This window comes from Lytechinus variegatus, chromosome 16 (assembly GCF_018143015.1).
Source record: "Lytechinus variegatus isolate NC3 chromosome 16, Lvar_3.0, whole genome shotgun sequence".
In the NCBI taxonomy this organism is placed as follows: domain Eukaryota; kingdom Metazoa; phylum Echinodermata; class Echinoidea; order Temnopleuroida; family Toxopneustidae; genus Lytechinus; species Lytechinus variegatus.
Window position 1 is genome coordinate 20842262 of NC_054755.1, and position 18880 is coordinate 20861141.

Genomic DNA, 18880 nt, shown 5'->3' on the forward strand with positions numbered 1-18880 from the left:
AGGGTTGTGTTGTGTGTAATATATTCCAGTCATGTACTTGTACATGTAGACATCAATCATGTCACCTCTCCTTTGCCTATGAGCAAGACTCGGTAATTTTAGTTTCATGAGACGTTCCATATAAGACAGATTTCTAAAACCAGGGGGCCGTTTCATAAAGCTGTTCGTAAGTTAAGAGTGACTTTAAGAACGACCGGTGATCCTTTCTTGTGGTAAATGATATTCCCCATTTAATGTTCATTGGTGATTATTAGCGCATAAGAAAGGTTCACCAGTCGTTCTTAAAGTCGCTCTTAACTTACGAACAACTTTATGAAACACCCACCTGGAATCATTTTTGTGGCTCGCCTCTGTACACTTTCTAACTTTCTTTGTTCACTCAATTTATATGGTCTTACATGTACATGGATCTGCCTGCATGAACACATTTTTCAAATTGATCTTAACCAAAAGAAAGTTGAACACAATTCCCAATTGCAATTGGTTATTTCCCCGGGCTAGCTTAATACTGGTACATGTACTTGGAATGGAGTGCCAGCAAAAAGAAATCCCAATTTCTTTATCACAGATAGACTATTTGGAAGAAATTTTCCGAAAACTTCAATTTGGACTAGGCTGCTTCACCCATTTTTTTTTTCCAAAACCTATTAGTAATTACCATCTGATTGTGATTTTTTGCAAGGTCAGACCCCACCTTACTTCCGGCACAGCCCCCTACTTTCAAAACCATTCCGTCGCCCCTGCACCCCCTTATCCTGATCTATCTCCTCAGCTTCCTTCCCCCCCCATCCCTTCACTCACTGCATTGTAAATTTATCCAAAACAAATCTCAATTTATTGTTAGGAAATTGACAACTGGATAATATTATGAATAGGCCCTACAATTTTTGAAAGGATATAAAAAGTCAGGATAGAAGCAAGTGGGGACTTGAGGTGTATTGGACAGAGTCATTAATTCAAACCAATAGGTCTAAATGTAAAGTATATTAAAGAGATATTAAGATAATGCCATGGTGTGAATACTTTTACACAAATCAGGCTCTTGCTGTACTCTTCCTTTAACTATACTTTGTGTAGTGTGGCCGAGTGTTCTAAGATCCCAGAGCTACCAAGTCTCACGCATTATGCGTGAGACTCAAGCATTTTGGACTCTTGTTCATCCCCTCAAATCTCTGTCTCACGCAACTATCACAGCCTATCCCCATATACATTGTACACAATGTCTGTGATCTCACTCAGATTCACAGAAAATCTCACGCATAGCTGGTCTTTGAACTTGGCATCCCTCAGATCCACCTCCCAAAATCAGTCATAAACAAGCAAACTCAAATTATATTAAATTGAACTAAACTCAAAATAAAGATGTCGACCAAAATGAAGCCCAGTGATGCACTGATTTATTGGCCTGACGTCTAGACCTCACTAGGCATTGCCTTTTCAGATATATTAAAAAATAGTGTCACATGATAAATTCAACCAATAGAGAAAGAAAGAATGGAAGAACCCAGAAAAGTGCAAGAACCAAGGGTGAAAGGTGAACCAATGAGGATGATATGAATGAAGAAAAATGTTCTGAATATAAATGAGAAAAAGACAATAGAAACATGTGAAGCTGTATGGAGTTGGAATGGCAATGGAATGATGTGATGTAGAAACTAAGGAATGAGAGGAACAGGTGTGTAACTATGGTATAGAAATGGGAAGTGAAGAGAACTATGGAAAGCAAAGTGTTATGGCAAAATTCAACCCTTACACTTTGAAAATGTAAGTAGGCTTGCTTGAAATTTGAATTAGTTCTGTCATTGGAATGATTGATGTTGATAACAACCAATTTACCTTGTAATGTTGACAGAGTAAAATACAATTTATTATAGTTCAGCACTGCTTGATAACAGCTGGGGGTTGCTTATAGACTTTAGACTGCCTCTCAACCAGGAACTATACAGAACAAAATAATTTTTTTCTTCCTTCAATAAACACGACCTGTATTTAAATGTCACTTTGCTTTGAGGGTACTCAATAACTGAGTTTAAAACTAATTCACTTTTGCAGTAGGCAGAAAAGACATTGGCTGCAATGTCATCTCTCTGACGGGGAACCTTACTTTCATCTTCTGTTACTTCTCAGCAAAAGTAAGTGATTTTTTTTCTTTAAATATTTAAGTATTGAAATAATTATAGTACCTTGGAAGTAAGCACTAAGTTTTTTTCCCTCTTGTTGAAATCTTATGAAGAATTCTGACTGGAAATAAACAGAATGTTGGATAGATTTTTAATTTTCAATATTTCAATATCTTGTTTCAGATATGTTAATATGATTAGCTCATAATATTGTAGTGTGACCGAGTGTTCTAACATGGCTTCCTCACAGTCATAAGCAAGCAAACTCAAATTATATTAAATTGAACTAAACTAGAAATAAAGATGTTGACCAAAATGTAGTGTAGTAGTGTTCTGATTTATTGGTCTGCAATGCAGACCTGACTAGGCATTGCCTTCAAAAATAATACATTCAAATATATTAAAAAATAATGTCACATGATAAATTCAACCAATAGAGAAACAGAGAATGGGAGAATCCAGAAAAGTGGAAGAACCAAGGATGAAAGGTGAACCAATGAGGATGAGAGAGGATGATATGACTGAAGAAGAATGTTTTGAATGTAAATGAGAAAATGACAATAGAAACATGTGAAGCTGTATGGAGTTGGAATGGCAATGGAATGATGTGATGAAGAGACTAAGGAATGAGAGAAACAGGTGTGTGACAATGGTATAGAAATGGTAGTGAAGAGAAGTATGGAAAGCAAAGTGTGAAATAAACAATTATATTAAATAAGGCAAAATTCAACTCTTACAATATCTATAAATTTCAATTCTTTCTTGCCTTACTAATTTGTTCAGAGTGAACATCAGGGGCCCAGTTTCACAAAACTTGTCATTATACAAATTTGCAGTAACAGTTAAAAGCTGAAATCTTTCAATCTGATTGACTGATGGTAAATTTCATGTCATGTATTTTTGTTCACTCAGTTCATTTTAATTGGATAATTTTGTTCATTTCTACAGATGATCATGGTAAGATTTGTTTCAGTATAATAATTGGAGTTGAAATGGAGTACCCAATGAAACTAGTATAGATATTAATTAGTCGTATCTTTATATTGTTTTGATGATAGATTCTTTGATGTTTCATCCTCTTTTACAGGTTGGCCAACTGTTGGATTCACATGGTGAGATCAAGAAAATCTCTTCAAATCAGTATGAGTTGAAAGAGTTTCTCAACCTGCCATGAAACCTCATCTCTGAATTCAAACATGCGTAGCGCCAACAACAACAATGCATTTGGGACGCAGTCAACAATCCAGACTTCCGCAAGGCAGCGAGCATCGCAGAAGAAACAGAAGATTGGTCAGGACTCCGGAGAACGGTCTAAGAACCAGTTGACCCAAGGTTCTAGAGCCAGTGATAATGCCGGGACGTGCTTGCCTTTGGACTCTTCTGTCCCAGTTCCTGCGCTGTCCTTCCTCACCTCCGCATTTCTTGTTGCGTTGTTAAGCATCGGGACTTACTGGAACAGTCGCAAGGGTGACTTTGTCTTTGATGACCTTGAGGCGATCATCAAGAACCAGGATGTGAAGCCGGAGACACTGCTCTGGAAGCTTTTCAAGCACGACTTCTGGGGCCGGGACATCGAGCTGAAGGAGAGCCATAAGTCCTACAGGCCTCTCACTGTTCTCACTTTCAGGTATGATCCTTGAAGCTGGGTTCTTACAGGTCCTTAAAAACCTGGATCGTCCTGGAATTTTGCTTTTTAATTTTATGTAAACCCCTTAACCCCCCAAAAAAAATAATAAGATGAAAAGATTTCAAAAACATTAACGTTGATCGATTGCCAATTAAAAAGTGAAAGTTTACACATATGGAAGATAATGTCAACAGCAAATAGGCTTACTCTGTTTATGTAAATGTAATACCACTTATGAACATGTATTTAGTGGTAAATTTGTAGCCAAAATTGATATGTATTGAGTTTGTTTCTTCTGTGAATACATCGCTTAATCATTGAAGAATAATCCCTTTTAGCAGCTCCAAATAGGAGAAAAACATTCTGCTTATCAGTGAGAGGTGTCGCAGTGAAGTTAACTAATAATAATAGCAGGGCCCGCTGGGAGAACAGTTTTCAGAACTGAAGCTGCTTCCCTGGGTAAATATACCTAAATTATTATTATTATTAACTGAAGTTTCATGTATTTCCAATAAAATGGAGTGTACACCATGCAAGTAAGATAAAACAGACCTGATTATATATTTTTTTCTCTAACACCTGTCCCTTATATCTTAACAGGATCAACTATTACCTAGCTGGAGGTCTTCATCCATGGGGCTTCCATCTTGTGAACATATTCCTCAATGCCGCTGTGAGTGTGTTGGTCTTGCCTGTGTCCTCCACACTTCTTGCAGTGGTGACAGATGCTGGAAAAGGGGTTGATGGACGATTCATGGAATGTCCAGGAGCCAGCTTCTTGTGTGCAATACTCTTTGCTGTTCATCCGATTCATACTGAAAATGTAAGTAGTTTCATACTTTAAAGGAAACCAAACCCCCAAAAGAGAAGCAATGTTATTTGAAAGAGTAAAATGAGAGGAACAATTTAAAAAAACGGCGTATTTGCATATACCCCCGCTTATTTGCATAACAGTGCCCACCTATTGTTCTCGCGTTCGTGCGTACGGTCTTGGAGGTTAATATAAATAGAGTACGATATCAGATAATTTTCGTCACTTGATAAAGAGTTGCAGCGGCACTGGAAAGCTCGTGAACTTGTAAGCTAGTGAACACTTTTTGCGAGAGTGATCACGAATTTCCTAGAAAGCCAGTGAACACTTTTTGCGAGAGTGATCACGAATTTCCTTGTTGACCATAGTAGATTGCGAGACAAATGAATACCCTCTAGCGATTATTTCAATCCGCAATAATGAACCTATTTAGTATAATTAAAAAAAAGTTTCATCAAAATCGGTTTTGAAATGAGCAAGTTATGGGAGGTTGAAAAGTCTTGTTGTACTTACTATGTGGATCCTCAAATTAGCAAACGTGCTTCAAAATGGCTGATTTTGTGGACTCTCCATTTGTTTTGTACACATATTTTCAGATTTTCCCCTTTATTTTACATATTTCACATTATCTCCTCCTGACCTTGACATATATGGTGTGGATAATATTTTCCCATGACATATGTTGTGCTCAGAAGGAGGCAAGATGCAATTTGAAAGATAATGATGACAATCTGAAAATTTGTGTACAAAACAAATGGAGAGTTGTCCACAAAATCAGCCATTTTGAAGAACGTTTGCCAATTTTAGGATGCCCATAGAAAGTACAACAAGAGTTTTCAAACTCCCATAACTTGCTTATTTCATAACCGATTTTGATGAAACCTTTTTTAAATTGTTCCTCTCATTTTACTCTTTCCAATAAGATTACTGCTCTTCTTGGGTTTTGGTTTCCTTTAAGCCTACTGATCACAATTGGTAAAAAGAAAAGCTACACTTTTTCTCTCTAATTAAAATTTATTATACTGTACGATAGCCAGGTTAGGAATTTGTATTTTCAGCATACATGTAGCTCAACTTTACATTTTACAGTGTAATTGTAGAAAATAATTTATGTAAAAATAATTCTTGTATATCAATCATTAAACAAACTAGTGAAAGATATCAAAATCGATTTGAAATATTTGGGAACGTCCCTTTACTTATCACATCCTGTTCAAACATTCAAAGTAAACATATGGAGGGATTGTGTGCTTTAGTAGATGAGATATATTGCTTTAAAGCAATACATTGAAGAAGCAAATATTTAGTCAATTATGGTATTATCAAAGTTTATTCATTTGTTTTTGTATTAATTCACATCGATTGTCAAAGCAGGGTTGAGAACTTGAGATTGTAATCATGGGCCTTCATGGCAGAAATAATTGAAATCTAATTGAAAGTACAGTCCACCAGGTTGGTGTATCATTGTACTTGTAGAATTGTGCAGGAGTATGTACAGTGCTGTGGAAGATCTATTCTACATGTATGTGCCGTTGAAAAGCTTACTTTAAAGCTTATGAATATATGATTGAATTGATTGTATCCCTTACAAATAATTGTTGTTTTAATAGAATTGTGTACAGTAATAATAATGATAATAATAGCATAGCCCGCTCGGTGATCAGTTTTCGGAACTGAAGTGGCCACCCTGGGTAAATATGCCATTATTATTATTATTATTATTATCATACTGGTAGTTCATTTCTCCATATGGTAGTCCTGGAAAGGGCTTTTGTGAGTTTTTTTTTTAATTCTTAAAAGAAATGGTATTTGCATTTTGATATTAAACTTTAAACCCTGGTTGTCAATAGAATGATGTTTTATTGTTCATTCATGGCAGCAATTAGTAACTGTTGGTTTTATCTTTGCAGTTGTTCAGCATGCAATCGGGTTAGATATGATTGGTACCTTGTAGAATGAATAGAAAAAAAAAATCTGATATGGTATGTATGACATGATTATCAATCTGATATTAACCCTTTGAACCCTAAATTATTTGGGGTGGTCGTGACCCATACCCTGAATTATTCACGTATCGACCACATTCAGAAACGCCCATGATTTGAGTCCCAACGGCATCTCCCCCCCCCCCCTTTACCCATGCCGGCTCTGCTGAAGTTGTTTAGATTCTTGTAGAATTAGTCTACAGACAGAAATATCAAGTTTAGTGTCTGTTTTAGGCTCAAAATCACTGTTTTGACTAAAATTTGATTTATCAATGGCTTCCCCATAGTCAGCATGTGACTCGTCGCGTATTAGGCCTGTGTATTACCGCACATGCCACACGAGCCACCACAGTAGAGTAGCATATTTTTTATGCGAAACCTTCCAAATCATTACCAATCTTGAATGAAATTATCGACTAATTATCCCTACACGTACTCGAAATTAGTGGACATCATTTTTAAAGGTCACCTGACATTTACAACCCATGTTTTTTAAGTCACATGTCTTCAGGCTGGTATTTCTGGCCTATCGGGTTCAAAGGGTAATGATCCAAACTTGTTATTTTAAAAAAGCAAGGGGGTGTATTCCCTCTTCACGGTTTCCAGGGCATTTTATTGGCGTCATTTTTAAAGGTCACCTGACATTTAGAACCCATGTTTTTTAATAAGTCACATGTCTTCAGGCTGGTATTTCTGGCCTATCGGGTTCAAAGGGTAATGATCCAAACTTGTTATTTTAAAAAAGCAAGGGGGTGTATTCCCTCTTCATGGTTTCCAGGGCATTTTATGGCCTTGGATTTTGTTATCATTTTGTGCTATTAATGATTATTTTTCATTCTTTAAATAGGTTGCTGGTGTGGTTGGACGAGCAGATCTTTTATGTGCCTTGTTTTTCTTCATGTCTTTCCTTGCGTATTCAAATGTTTGCAAAAATGGTAAGAACCTTGCCCAGTTATCAAACGCTTTTAAAATCATTCATGTAAAGATTGGTATTGCGTGGGAATCGAAACTGTCTTGCATTGGTGGGAAGTGGGTAGAAATACCTGGGGCCATTTTCATGTTGAGTTACAACTATGGTAATGTGCAATTATGGCAACTATATTCTACATGTATACCATGGTAAACAGGCTCAATAGGCAGCAACTCACAATCAAGAAAAGTATGGTTCTATAAACAGTGATGGCAAAGTTAAATATGTAGTTGTAATTCTTTATGGACTGGCCCCTGATACAGGTAATGAAATATAAAAAATACAAAGTGAAGTCATGATATTGATGTCTTATATTCATTTCCATACATCTCATGTTTTATATAACTCACTGCTTTGTAAATACTTTCCCCCATATATAGTACCCCGTTATCATAATCTGACTTACATGTACCTGCCGGGGGGAGGGGGGGGGGGCACTCACATATATTGGTGGTACGGGGACGTGCTGCTTTGAGGACCCCCCTTTTCAGACCTGATTTTCAATTCTCTCGATACTCCGAATGACAAAGTTTCAATTAAGGAGCCACCCAGCCCTGCTCAGCTCGCAAGACCCCCGTTACGAGACATCTCAGTTCCCCAGCCCTGCCAAAATTGTCAAGCACGAGCGTCGCATACGAGAGATGCACGTACGGCTTCGCAACTCCCTACATATAGCTAGTAGCTGCTCCATGCATGGCTAGCGCATGCACAACACTACGGTGCAACGTAACTACAGTGCTGCAATCCTGTTCCATAGACCCTGTTTATCACACCGCGTGGTATATATTTAGTTCCCAAGACCCCCTTTTTTACCCATTTAGTCTGTTCCTGAGAGTTAGACCCCCATTTCAAAATTTGGGATGCACACCCCCATCAAAATATAATTTGAGTGCCCCCCCCTGGGCTGACCTGTCTATACACTCTTGGGATCAATGACAATTATAATTGTAATAACCGTCTTATTTCACAGTAGGATTTTGAGTGTTTTGGTTGTCCTTTCTCCATATCATTCAAATCAACCTTTTCGTTTCAAATTGCCCTTTGAAATAGTTTTTGATGCAACATTTGATGCAATAACTCTACCTTTTAGCTTAACATTTTAATTGGGTGGACTTGATCTTTACTCTAAATATCCAATTTTTTTATTCCATTTTCTTTTCAGATTCTTCTTGCCTCAATTCATCTCATCTGTATTCAATTTTTGGTCTTGTACCCAGCATGGTATTGTGTGCACTGGCAATGCTCTGCAAAGAGCAGGGCATTACAGTTATAGTAAGTTATTCTTTTTTTGAAAAAAAATTATGTGCTTGTTTATGATGTGAACATATGTATGTATTTTCAGCCTCACCGCCATGCATAAGACTGTCTTATTTGCAATTTTTCTTTTTTTTACATAAAAACCCATTTTGATTCAATAAAAAACTAACAAATTCTTGATTGTATTAAATACTCTTCATTATAGGGAATCTGTAGTGTGTATGACATCATCATCAACTGCGGTATTGACCCAATCTTAGCATTATCTACCACCTACGCAACTCTAAAGCGCCATCATGTGTTGCCATCTATTCGGCTTGTCTTCTGTTCTCCGGAATTAAGATGGCTGAGAAAATTACTACTCAGACACATTATTCTTGTCACTACAGCTGTTGTACTTTTATTAACCAGGTAATGATGATGATGATGGTGGTGGTAATGATGATGATCAATGATGATATTAGTATGGTGATGATGATGATTGTGGTGGTCTTGATGATAATGAGGGTGGTGATATTTCCCTTTACCCTTGCCTGGCTGGCCATCCTGTACCATACAGGCATGTCAAGGAATAAGTATTCCTGCCAGGTACCCATTTACTTTACCTGGGTAGAATGCAGCACAATGTGGATACAAATTTTCAGATGATTTAAGGTTTATTTTCACTTGTTCTACAAGAAGTTGGAGACCAAGTGATGATGAATGATTCTAGTCACTTATCACTGTCTAGAAGTGGATATCAATGAATTGATCACCATATTGTGATTCTTACTAAACTATGATAAGCATCCTTTATTGTTTGTTTGATTTTCTTCTGTTCTTTTTGTCCCATTTAATTTTCACATTATGATTTTCATTTATTTCTGTTTAATTTGTTTTGGTTATTTTTGTTTTTTTTGTCAATCACTTTGTGTTAATTTTGTGTTTTTATGTTTTGTTTTTCTTTGATTTTTTTTTTTGATGGAATAGATTTTTCATCATGGGGAGTGGGATTCCGTCCTTTCAACAAGTTGATAATCCAGCTTCATTTCTTGATAGTATCTGGATAAGGGTAAGACGTGCTTAATGAATTGCAGTGTGCCCACCCATGCCCCCCCTCCTTACCACAGCACCCCATGCCCCCCTGCTTGCATTCTCAATTTGGTTTTCAGAATTCAAAAGTACATTTCAAGTAGTAACCTCTGAAAACTTCATTTTTTTTACTAGGGGTGCGTTTATTCGACACTTTTTTACCCTAGAATCATGATTCAAATCACGATTCTGCAGAATCACGATTGCGTTTAGTCGAAAGTGGAAATAAACGTCTTTCAAATCACAAACATGAAACACAGAAAAAGGGGCGTTTTGAAAGACGTTTCTGTAGAATCATGAACGAAAAAGGTCGTATGAACGATATCGTGATTTGAATCATGATTCTATGACGTCATTGTGTCGTGCTTCTTCCGGGTTCGACTCAAAGGCCCGCGCTGTGTTTCGTGCAGGTTAATTTTCGTGGAGCAGTATTGCCAGTGTAGTACCGGTATATGCCAATTGTCACGTGCATTTAGGAATTATTCTGTGTATTGTACCCCCGGGGTTGTACTGTAGCATCATTTGTATATTTCATACATCAATCTTGTCTTCAAATTCCAAAGGCAACTATACTTCCTGTGTCAAACTGCGCACTGTGATGCGCACTGGATCGGCCCGAATTCAGGGAGAAACAGCGTTAGAAAGATGGTCGTATAAACGCTGATTCTGTCGGATCGTGATTCATGTTGCTGTTTTGAATCATGATTCAAATCGTGATTCAAATCATGATTCTGGGTTGAGGTCGCATAAACGCAGCCTAGGTGATATAATACACAATTATCAAGGTGGAGGCTGAAGCTTCTGTCTTTTATGGTACAATAATGATATGCAGTGAAATTATGAAAAGTGGGTGCGGAGCAGTCATTGCATATACCCACTCATATCACTTTTACTATTGACTATGATCAGGTGAAGAAAAACTTTTGGGTCCATCTAGTGAATTTTTGTCTCCTTTGCTGCATTTCATTTTCATAAAAGACGAACAGGAGTTCAGTTTTAATGGTACGCTTTCAATTTGGTTTTCTTGTTCCAATATGGAGAGTTAGATCTGTACATAGGCTACACTTGTTCTTGAATGCTGAATTCTTTTTGTATTCACAGCCCACTTTGGAATTATTATTACATAAAAGCGTAGTAGGAAATTAGGTAAACCACAATTTGTGATGAATGTCGGATCATCCAGCCTGTTGGCAGTATAGCAGATCACATGATTTGTATATTTTAACATGATGTCACAGATGGTATAAAACCCAATATTCAAATTAAAATTTGAATTCAAATATTTTATTTCTTTTGGTACAGATGATCAATTACAGCTACATCTACTCCTTGAATGCCTGGCTTCTTTTTAATCCATGGTGGTTGTGTTTTGATTGGTCAATGGGTTGCATTCCTGTAATCCAAACACCCCTTGATCCTAGAGTGGTTGCTCCCATTGTCTTCTGGATAACAATGGGTGCCATTTTGCTTTATTGTTTATTTGGACCAGACCATTATGAAAGAAGGTAAGTTTTTTTTTCTTGTAGTATGGATCTCTATTTGCAGTTACTTCGTATGTAAATATTTCACAATGCTAATTTTTCTTGAGTTTCAAAATTAAAAGACAATGAAAAGCTTAACTTTGTGATATTACTGTTCAAACTGAATAAAAAGTAAATGAATTCACTTAGATAACTTGTGAATTTCCTGTCCTTAATCATAATTGAAAAAAAAAAACAACAGACATTATACATGTATGACAAAATGAATGATGTACACATGTCCAAGAAACTCTGTATATCATATTTTTATTCAACTTATCAACTTCAAATTGGGAAGGACAATTACTATTTCAGATAAGCTAATTTTCAGAAATTTACTTTTGAAGAACAAATTACTATTTTACTATTTTACAGGGAACCTTCCCTGGGGACTTATTTTTGGTTTAAGGATGGAGGGTCAAATATTTTGTTTATCTTTAGCCTTCAATGGGATTTTTTATTTTTTCAGAGTTCTGACTGTTTCCATATCTGCAGTGATCATTCCTTTCCTCCCAGCATCTAATATCTTCTTCAGGGTGGGGTTTGTCATTGCTGAACGTGTCCTCTACCTACCGAGTCTGGGATTCTGTTTACTAGTTGTCATGGGAACCAGACATCTTTGTGTGAATGCAACCCCTATCATGAAGAGAGTAAGATCAGAACTATATTGATGGACATGATTAATTAAAAAACCTTCCATCTACTATTTCTATGAAATAAATTTTTTTTGAAATATATGGCCTGATGTGGCCCTTTTTGGCTTGTTCTTTATCAACGTTTAACATCAAGCACAATTTTAGCCTAGAATAATTTTGGATGCTGTTGGCATTTTCTTAGCAAATCCACTGCACCTTTCCTCACCTTGAGATGATCCTTTTGCTGACATTCCAATGTTTTAAGAAATCAGCTCCAATCTATCTACAAGAGTTGATACCAGAATATTCACCCTCTCACAACTTGCGCTCAAGAAACAAATAACTCTTAATAGTTCCTGCCACCAGTACCCCAGTCTTCATGGTTCACGATCTTTTTATTCCGCATCCCATCAACTCTGGAACCACACACCACAAAGTATAAAACAAGCAGATTCAACAGAGAAATTCAAATCCATGTTTAAAACCTACTTTTTTTAATAGCCTTTCCCTTCGCAAGTGAAGCCCCTCAACTGTCTACAGTCTGTTGTGAACTATACAATTACTTAAGTTTTTTTTTTCTGAAATCCCTTCTCTCTATTTTTTTTCCCCAAGCGCTTAGAGACATGTTTTGTGATAAGCACTATACAAATAATGTTATTATATAAATAACTCTACAAAACAGCTATATACCTGAACATGTAGATAAAACACATTTGAGATAGCTTACCTAGCATTATTTCCCTTACCTAGGGTGAACATAGAAAATTGATCAAATATGATTTGTATGAAAATGTCTTAAAGATTATTTTACAAACTGCTGATAGTTTCACCATCAAGTTTATTCAAAACCCAATCTTGAAACCCATAGCCATTGCCTTAAATCTTCAACATTGAATCAAGTAGCTATGTGTGTTTGTTTGTTTGATGAAGTTACTGAAGTATACATGTAGGTTCTACCTTTTGAAACTTCATAAAAAGTGCAAAAATTCAAAAAGTACAAAAATTTCAAAAGTACAAAAAATTCAACAAACATTCAGTATTTCAGTTTTGAATTTTTTTCGAGTCAATTTGATTGTAATTCAAGTGTAAAAATCATAGATATATTAAAGTACATGTACCTGTTGAAGCCTAAGTTTTAATTTAGTGATTTTTATCATTTGTTAGGCTATCCAAGGTCTTCTCTTGACTTTGTTTGTCTGTCATGTGACCTGCTGTTACCATAGAAACAATGAATGGTTGACCGAGAGACAGCTCTACCAGTCTGGGCTCAGAGTATGTCCTGGAAATGCTAAGGTAAGAATGATGAGGACTTACAGTATATAGGTAAAATTGCATAAATTTGCCTTCCATAAGTTGAATATTTACCCAAGTCAAATCATTTTTAGACCTAATTATAATGAAAAACATGTGTATGCTATTCTATGTCAAAAGGAAGCATTTCTGTGGAATGGGCTTCTTAGTAAATGAGCAAAAAGTGTCATCATTTTAAGTGGAAATGTATAGAGTTACTTGCGTTTGAAACTTCTGTATATCAGGAATTAGGGGTAATGTGACTCCAATTTTTGGACTTCATTTACAACTTACAGAAAATATATCAAATCAAGCAAAATATCAATTTTGAAAAGAGTTGCTACAGTTTCTCATCGGGAGGTCAGTATACCTTTCCAGAGTCTATGCAGGTATCTGTGGTCCTACAAGATTCAATCCAGGGGTCCTTTAACTCTTATGCATTGTACCTTTATGAATTGTACCTGTTCAATCAATATCATGTATTATCACCCTGCCAACTGCCAGTGAAGGGGAGTTTGTCCCATAATCACTGGCAGAGGACCTGGGTTTATTGTACCTTCTCTATTTGATTATGAAATAAAGATGATGTATACCGGTATAATACTGTTGCAAGAAACTTGCAATCGATTCCAAGTCAATTTTAGGTCCCCAAATCAAACATAAGTCTTGCAAATTTGCGATTGATCCCTGATCTGCTTCTTGTATTTACAAGTATAAATTGATTTGTTTTAGTTAAAATTGAACTTTTGTAAATTTGCAATTGATTGCAAAAATTTTCTTGCAATACTATTATAGTCGCACTTAAATATCTACATGTACATATGTAGTTGCATACTGTTTAAAGGGCATCACTGCATTGGTCAGATCATGCTAAGAGGATGTGCGCTGCTACGTATTAATAAGATTGCGCGTTGCATATCATGTGTGTTTCAGCATGTAAGCATGACTAAAGTCACACTTAACTCTTCGTGAAACACCCCCCCCCCCCACCAGGCAAAGTTACCTTTAATTCACATCTTGACCCCATTATATAGAGAGTTTAAATTGATACAAATCAAACTCATTCACATGGAAAATCCAATGAAATTATTATTTGTCATTTGGATTTTATGCACACTGCCTTTGAAAACAGGAAAGAGTGTGTCTGACTGTTGACAGGTTTGATTGATGTTGGCATGCATAAACGTTCATGATGTTGAGTGGTGTTATGTTGTTGGCTCTCCATAGTTACAAGTTATTTCTAAAGTTTGAGAAATTGAAATGTGAGGTTTTAATATCCCATTGACAGTATGCACCTGTTATGTTTTTGCAGGTTCACTACAACATTGGCAAGAGTGCAGCAGATGCAGGTCATACACAAGAAGCTATTGATGCATACAGAGAGGCCATAAGGTATGATTTAATAGCTTTATCCCCGTTCTACTCCATTCTTCCTAAAAAATGTCTTTTAATATTATATCAATGTCATGATATAGAGTACCCAATTGTGACACCATAGAAAAATAACAGATTTTGCATATTTCATGGTCTTTACATCACAACTCGGAGGAGTATGATGATAAAACATCCATAGCCCATGTTTGGTAGTAATCTGTTCATAGGGGCCTGAGCTATGACTACATCAATACCCAATTAGCCCTTTTAAGTTCATATTTTATTGGCGTGTTCTAAATTTTGTTTCATTTCAGCATAAGCCTGCTTAGCCTACTTCTGCCATCACACAGTTCTCTGAAAAAAAAGAAGAAAAAAGAGAAAATAATTAAATAATAATCAGCAAACCAAAAAATTATCAATGAATAAGTAAAAAATCCCAGAAGCACAAAACATGATGAATGTTTTTGTATACAAATAATGATACAATTGTTTAGCCATCAATTAATGAACATATATATTAAGCTAATGGAAAAAAAGATACACTATTTATATGGATAATGCAATCGACCCCATCCATGCATTTTTTTGATTTTGAAGGCTTCATCCCGATTACGACCAAGCTCTGAACAATCTGGGTAACATCTTAAGAGATTTGAATCAGACAGAAGAAGCGTACACCCTCATTTCAAAAGCTGTCCACATCAGGTATGTATTCTCACTGTTATAATAATATAGGTATATTTACCCAGGGAAGCCACTTCAGTTCTGAAAACTGTTCCCTCAGCGGGCCGTGGTATTATCATTACCCTGGCTTTAGCTGGGCTGCCTAGGCACTCAAGCATTCAATGAAGTTCTTCCAACCGGGGTACCCATTCACCTCACCTGGGTGGAGTGCAGCACAATGTGGATAAATTTCTTGCTGAAGGAAATTATGTCATGGCAGGGATGTTTGATCCTATCAAATGAATCTCTTTGTTAAATGTATAATAATATGATTTGACTCTGGGGTCATGAGGTCACAAATTACTGATTGTTTAAAAAGTTACCTCATTTCCCAAGTGTCCAAATCAGGTAGGCCTATAAATATGTTCACTTTGATATTTGCTTCCATCATATAAAGCTCTTGCTTCAATGAATGATAATGTCATTAGAATTTCTGGCCATGAGGTCACAAATGACTGATTATTTTTACAAAGGTGACTTCAAACTTGGTCTAATGATCTGAATAGATTTTCGGGTCACAAGGTCAAAGATCTGAGAGGTCAATACATACCTGAAATTATGTTGTTTTTATCACGATAACCAAAGAACCATTTGAAGGATCAACTTTAAATTTTGTTCTTGGATCCTTATTGGAAGCACAATGTTCTGATTAGATTTTGGGGTCACAGGTTCAAAGAAAAAAGGTCACAGATAAAAGGTCATTTACCTGAAAAGATCACATTCTCATGATAGTTGGAGAACTGTTTAAGGTTTCAGCTTCATTCTTGGCTGAGTTTGTGTACATGTATGCATACATGAGTAATGATGTTCTGATGATTTTTTTTTGAGTCACAAGTTCAAAGGTAATAGAGATTACTTTGTCAAATTTTTAGAAGCTATAATACTTTCTTAATCTTGTCACGGCGGAAGCAGAACTTTCACTGCTTGTAGAATCTATCTGGTCCAAACATAAGATATTGTTCTATATATTCTCTACGATATCTGTTCCATTATGTGATTTGATTAAATCCTGATTAGATTTTTTTTTTTTAGCTGTAATATTGACAAGTTTTGCTCCTGTTGACCATTTGTGACCCCAGACCAACCTTTGCTGCTGCCTGGATGAACCATGGCATTGTCCAAGCGACCTTGAAGAAATATCAGGAGGCAGAAGTCAGCTATCTGACGGCTCTCAAACATCGAAAACATTATCCTGATTGCTACTTCAACTTGGGAAATTTGGTAAGAATATCTGTTTGGAATATCATTGGAAGGTCATTACAGTATCAAGCCCTGGAGGAGAAATGACATGTTTTTATTTTTTCAAACTCGTTCCCCAATTTTTTTTCTTATTGTTTCCTTACTTGTTCTGTGAAAAGTTGAGGCAATAATTTGATTTTTCATTAAAAACAGTTATTTGAATAAAATGACATGTCACCTAGTAGTGCCTCTGTATTATCAACATATTGTTGCTTTGATATTATTATTGGAGAATGTCTATGTACACTGTATAGTTCTTTGAGATATTTCAAAATAATCATTTGGAACTTATTTTTCTAATAGTTTTCAGGAAGCTTTGTAGTCAAATTATTGCAAGATATACTACAAATGGGCACAAGTAGGAAATATGTGACCATTATTGAGAATTATTGAGAAATTGTTATATAAAAGTTAATGAAAGTCTAATTATCGCAATGTTGTTGAAATGTTGGAGAGCGGCAATTACACACCGGTATTTTGCTTGCACAATAATACCTGCAGACTTTATGATCTCTTTGATGAAGTGGAAATATATTCAATAATCATAATTCAATTTCTAAAACTATTTTATTGTTTAATCAATAAATTGTGTTTAATGACAGTATGTTGATTCCTTTTCCAGTTTATCTTTATTTATAATTACTCATTTACATGATTGCATGACTTTAATATGTTATGACTTTTTATTCCCTTTTTGTATTATATGCACCATGAAACAATATGTGTTGCTTACTAAACCTGCTTTTAATGCTGTTTAACAAAGCAGAATTTTAGCTGTATGAGATGCAATATTTATGGATTCCTGTATTGTAATCCCCAGAATACAGATGTAATACAATACAAATTTTATGATTTGATTCAATATTCAAAATATGAAGTGAAATTATTCATGATTAACTGAAAGGAAATATAACTTGGATATTTAAAAGTTTAAAGAACATGCTCATAATGTTGTTCCTTATGTCTTGAAAAGGCAAGTACTAATGCCTTTTTTGTTTGCTCAAAGCTGACATTATACTGCACAATGATAATATAGTTTAATCACAGGAAAAGATAATGGGCCAATTCCGTAAAGTGTTATGTACGGCTCCCTATGTTAAAGTCGGACCTTTCTGAAATGAGTTGTCCCTGTTTTCTAGTCCATAAAGGAAGTTATAATGCTCTCAAATTATCCTGTCTTACTTTTGTAGGAAGTACGTGAGGGCTAATAATGGGAGACCCCCCCCACAGGCCTTATGAGAGCAAAAATTGCTCGTGAAATTTGCAAATGAAATGCTTGGGGCGAACATCTTTTTTTGTAAATTGCCCTAAGATCTACCGCAAACAATATTCAAGAACTTTTTGAAAAATCAATCTCCTGCATGTAACAGATTATGCTTTAATAGCATAATTGTTTGTTGATCAGAGAAAGTCACACTTCAAATGAAACAAATAGGCCCCAAATTTCATCCATTGCTCCAATGTGGACATAAAAGTTGCCCCTAAAGATGAAATTATTTCCTGCTCTGACAAAATAAATCTTGAATATTTTATGGAATTGCCCATGATAACAAGAATAACACCACACACCTTACGACTGGTCCACGATCTGATTTAGAGCAAATCATATTTTGCGTATTTTCTGAAAATGTGAATGAAAAGTATATTTTTTATTTGAGGTTCAAATTAATTGAAAGAATAATAACATAATAATTTTGATTGATTGCAAGACCAGATCAGTTTCAAAATGTTGCCAATCGTATGACTGCTACATGTATGTCGTCATCACATCAAATTCGCTTTTATTCTACTAAAGATGATAGCATAGATTTGAACATAGGTATTCGTTTGATGATTTCGAACTTTACATAGTAATATATTTATGTCTCGATATCACCATCAAATTCTACTACATTTTATTCTGAAATGAGATCGTAGACTAATGGTAAGGTGTGCGGTGTCCTTAACACACATAACAAGAATGATAAATGCATGAATGCACTGTTCACAGTACTTAGTACTAGGCCGCACCGACCAGGCTATATCTGCATGGCTGAATGCTACATCATTGCTTAACACACACGCTGAAGCCTGGAGTAACACTCTGCTACTTCTTGATAACCTAGGTGAGAAATTGGTCACAAACGACATTTGTGAAGTGTTTGTAAGTTCTGTTTTTATTAGAGGTATCTAATGTCTCGGCTATCAAATTGCACTTTTTGAGAGTCATTCTGTTTTTTGCTGTTTTTATATGTTCTTTATGCTATCCATCTGTAATT

General features: G+C 35.8%; 1 protein-coding gene across 1 annotated transcript in view; it reads left to right on the plus strand.

Annotated features, from left to right (window-relative positions):
- The window catches only part of LOC121430276 (protein O-mannosyl-transferase TMTC4-like), a 28598-nt gene that overhangs the window by 1857 nt on the left and 7861 nt on the right, over positions 1–18880 (plus strand). Inside the window, exons 2-15 of the mRNA XM_041627554.1 lie at positions 2053–2132; positions 3208–3747; positions 4348–4570; positions 7391–7478; positions 8676–8785; positions 8976–9181; positions 9740–9821; positions 11144–11346; positions 11831–12011; positions 13161–13289; positions 14599–14678; positions 15258–15365; positions 16463–16604; positions 18613–18727. Of these exons, the coding sequence (XP_041483488.1) occupies positions 3317–3747; positions 4348–4570; positions 7391–7478; positions 8676–8785; positions 8976–9181; positions 9740–9821; positions 11144–11346; positions 11831–12011; positions 13161–13289; positions 14599–14678; positions 15258–15365; positions 16463–16604; positions 18613–18727 (2098 nt within the window). The 5' untranslated portion in view covers positions 2053–2132; positions 3208–3316. The remainder of the gene's footprint in view (positions 1–2052; positions 2133–3207; positions 3748–4347; positions 4571–7390; positions 7479–8675; positions 8786–8975; positions 9182–9739; positions 9822–11143; positions 11347–11830; positions 12012–13160; positions 13290–14598; positions 14679–15257; positions 15366–16462; positions 16605–18612; positions 18728–18880) is intronic.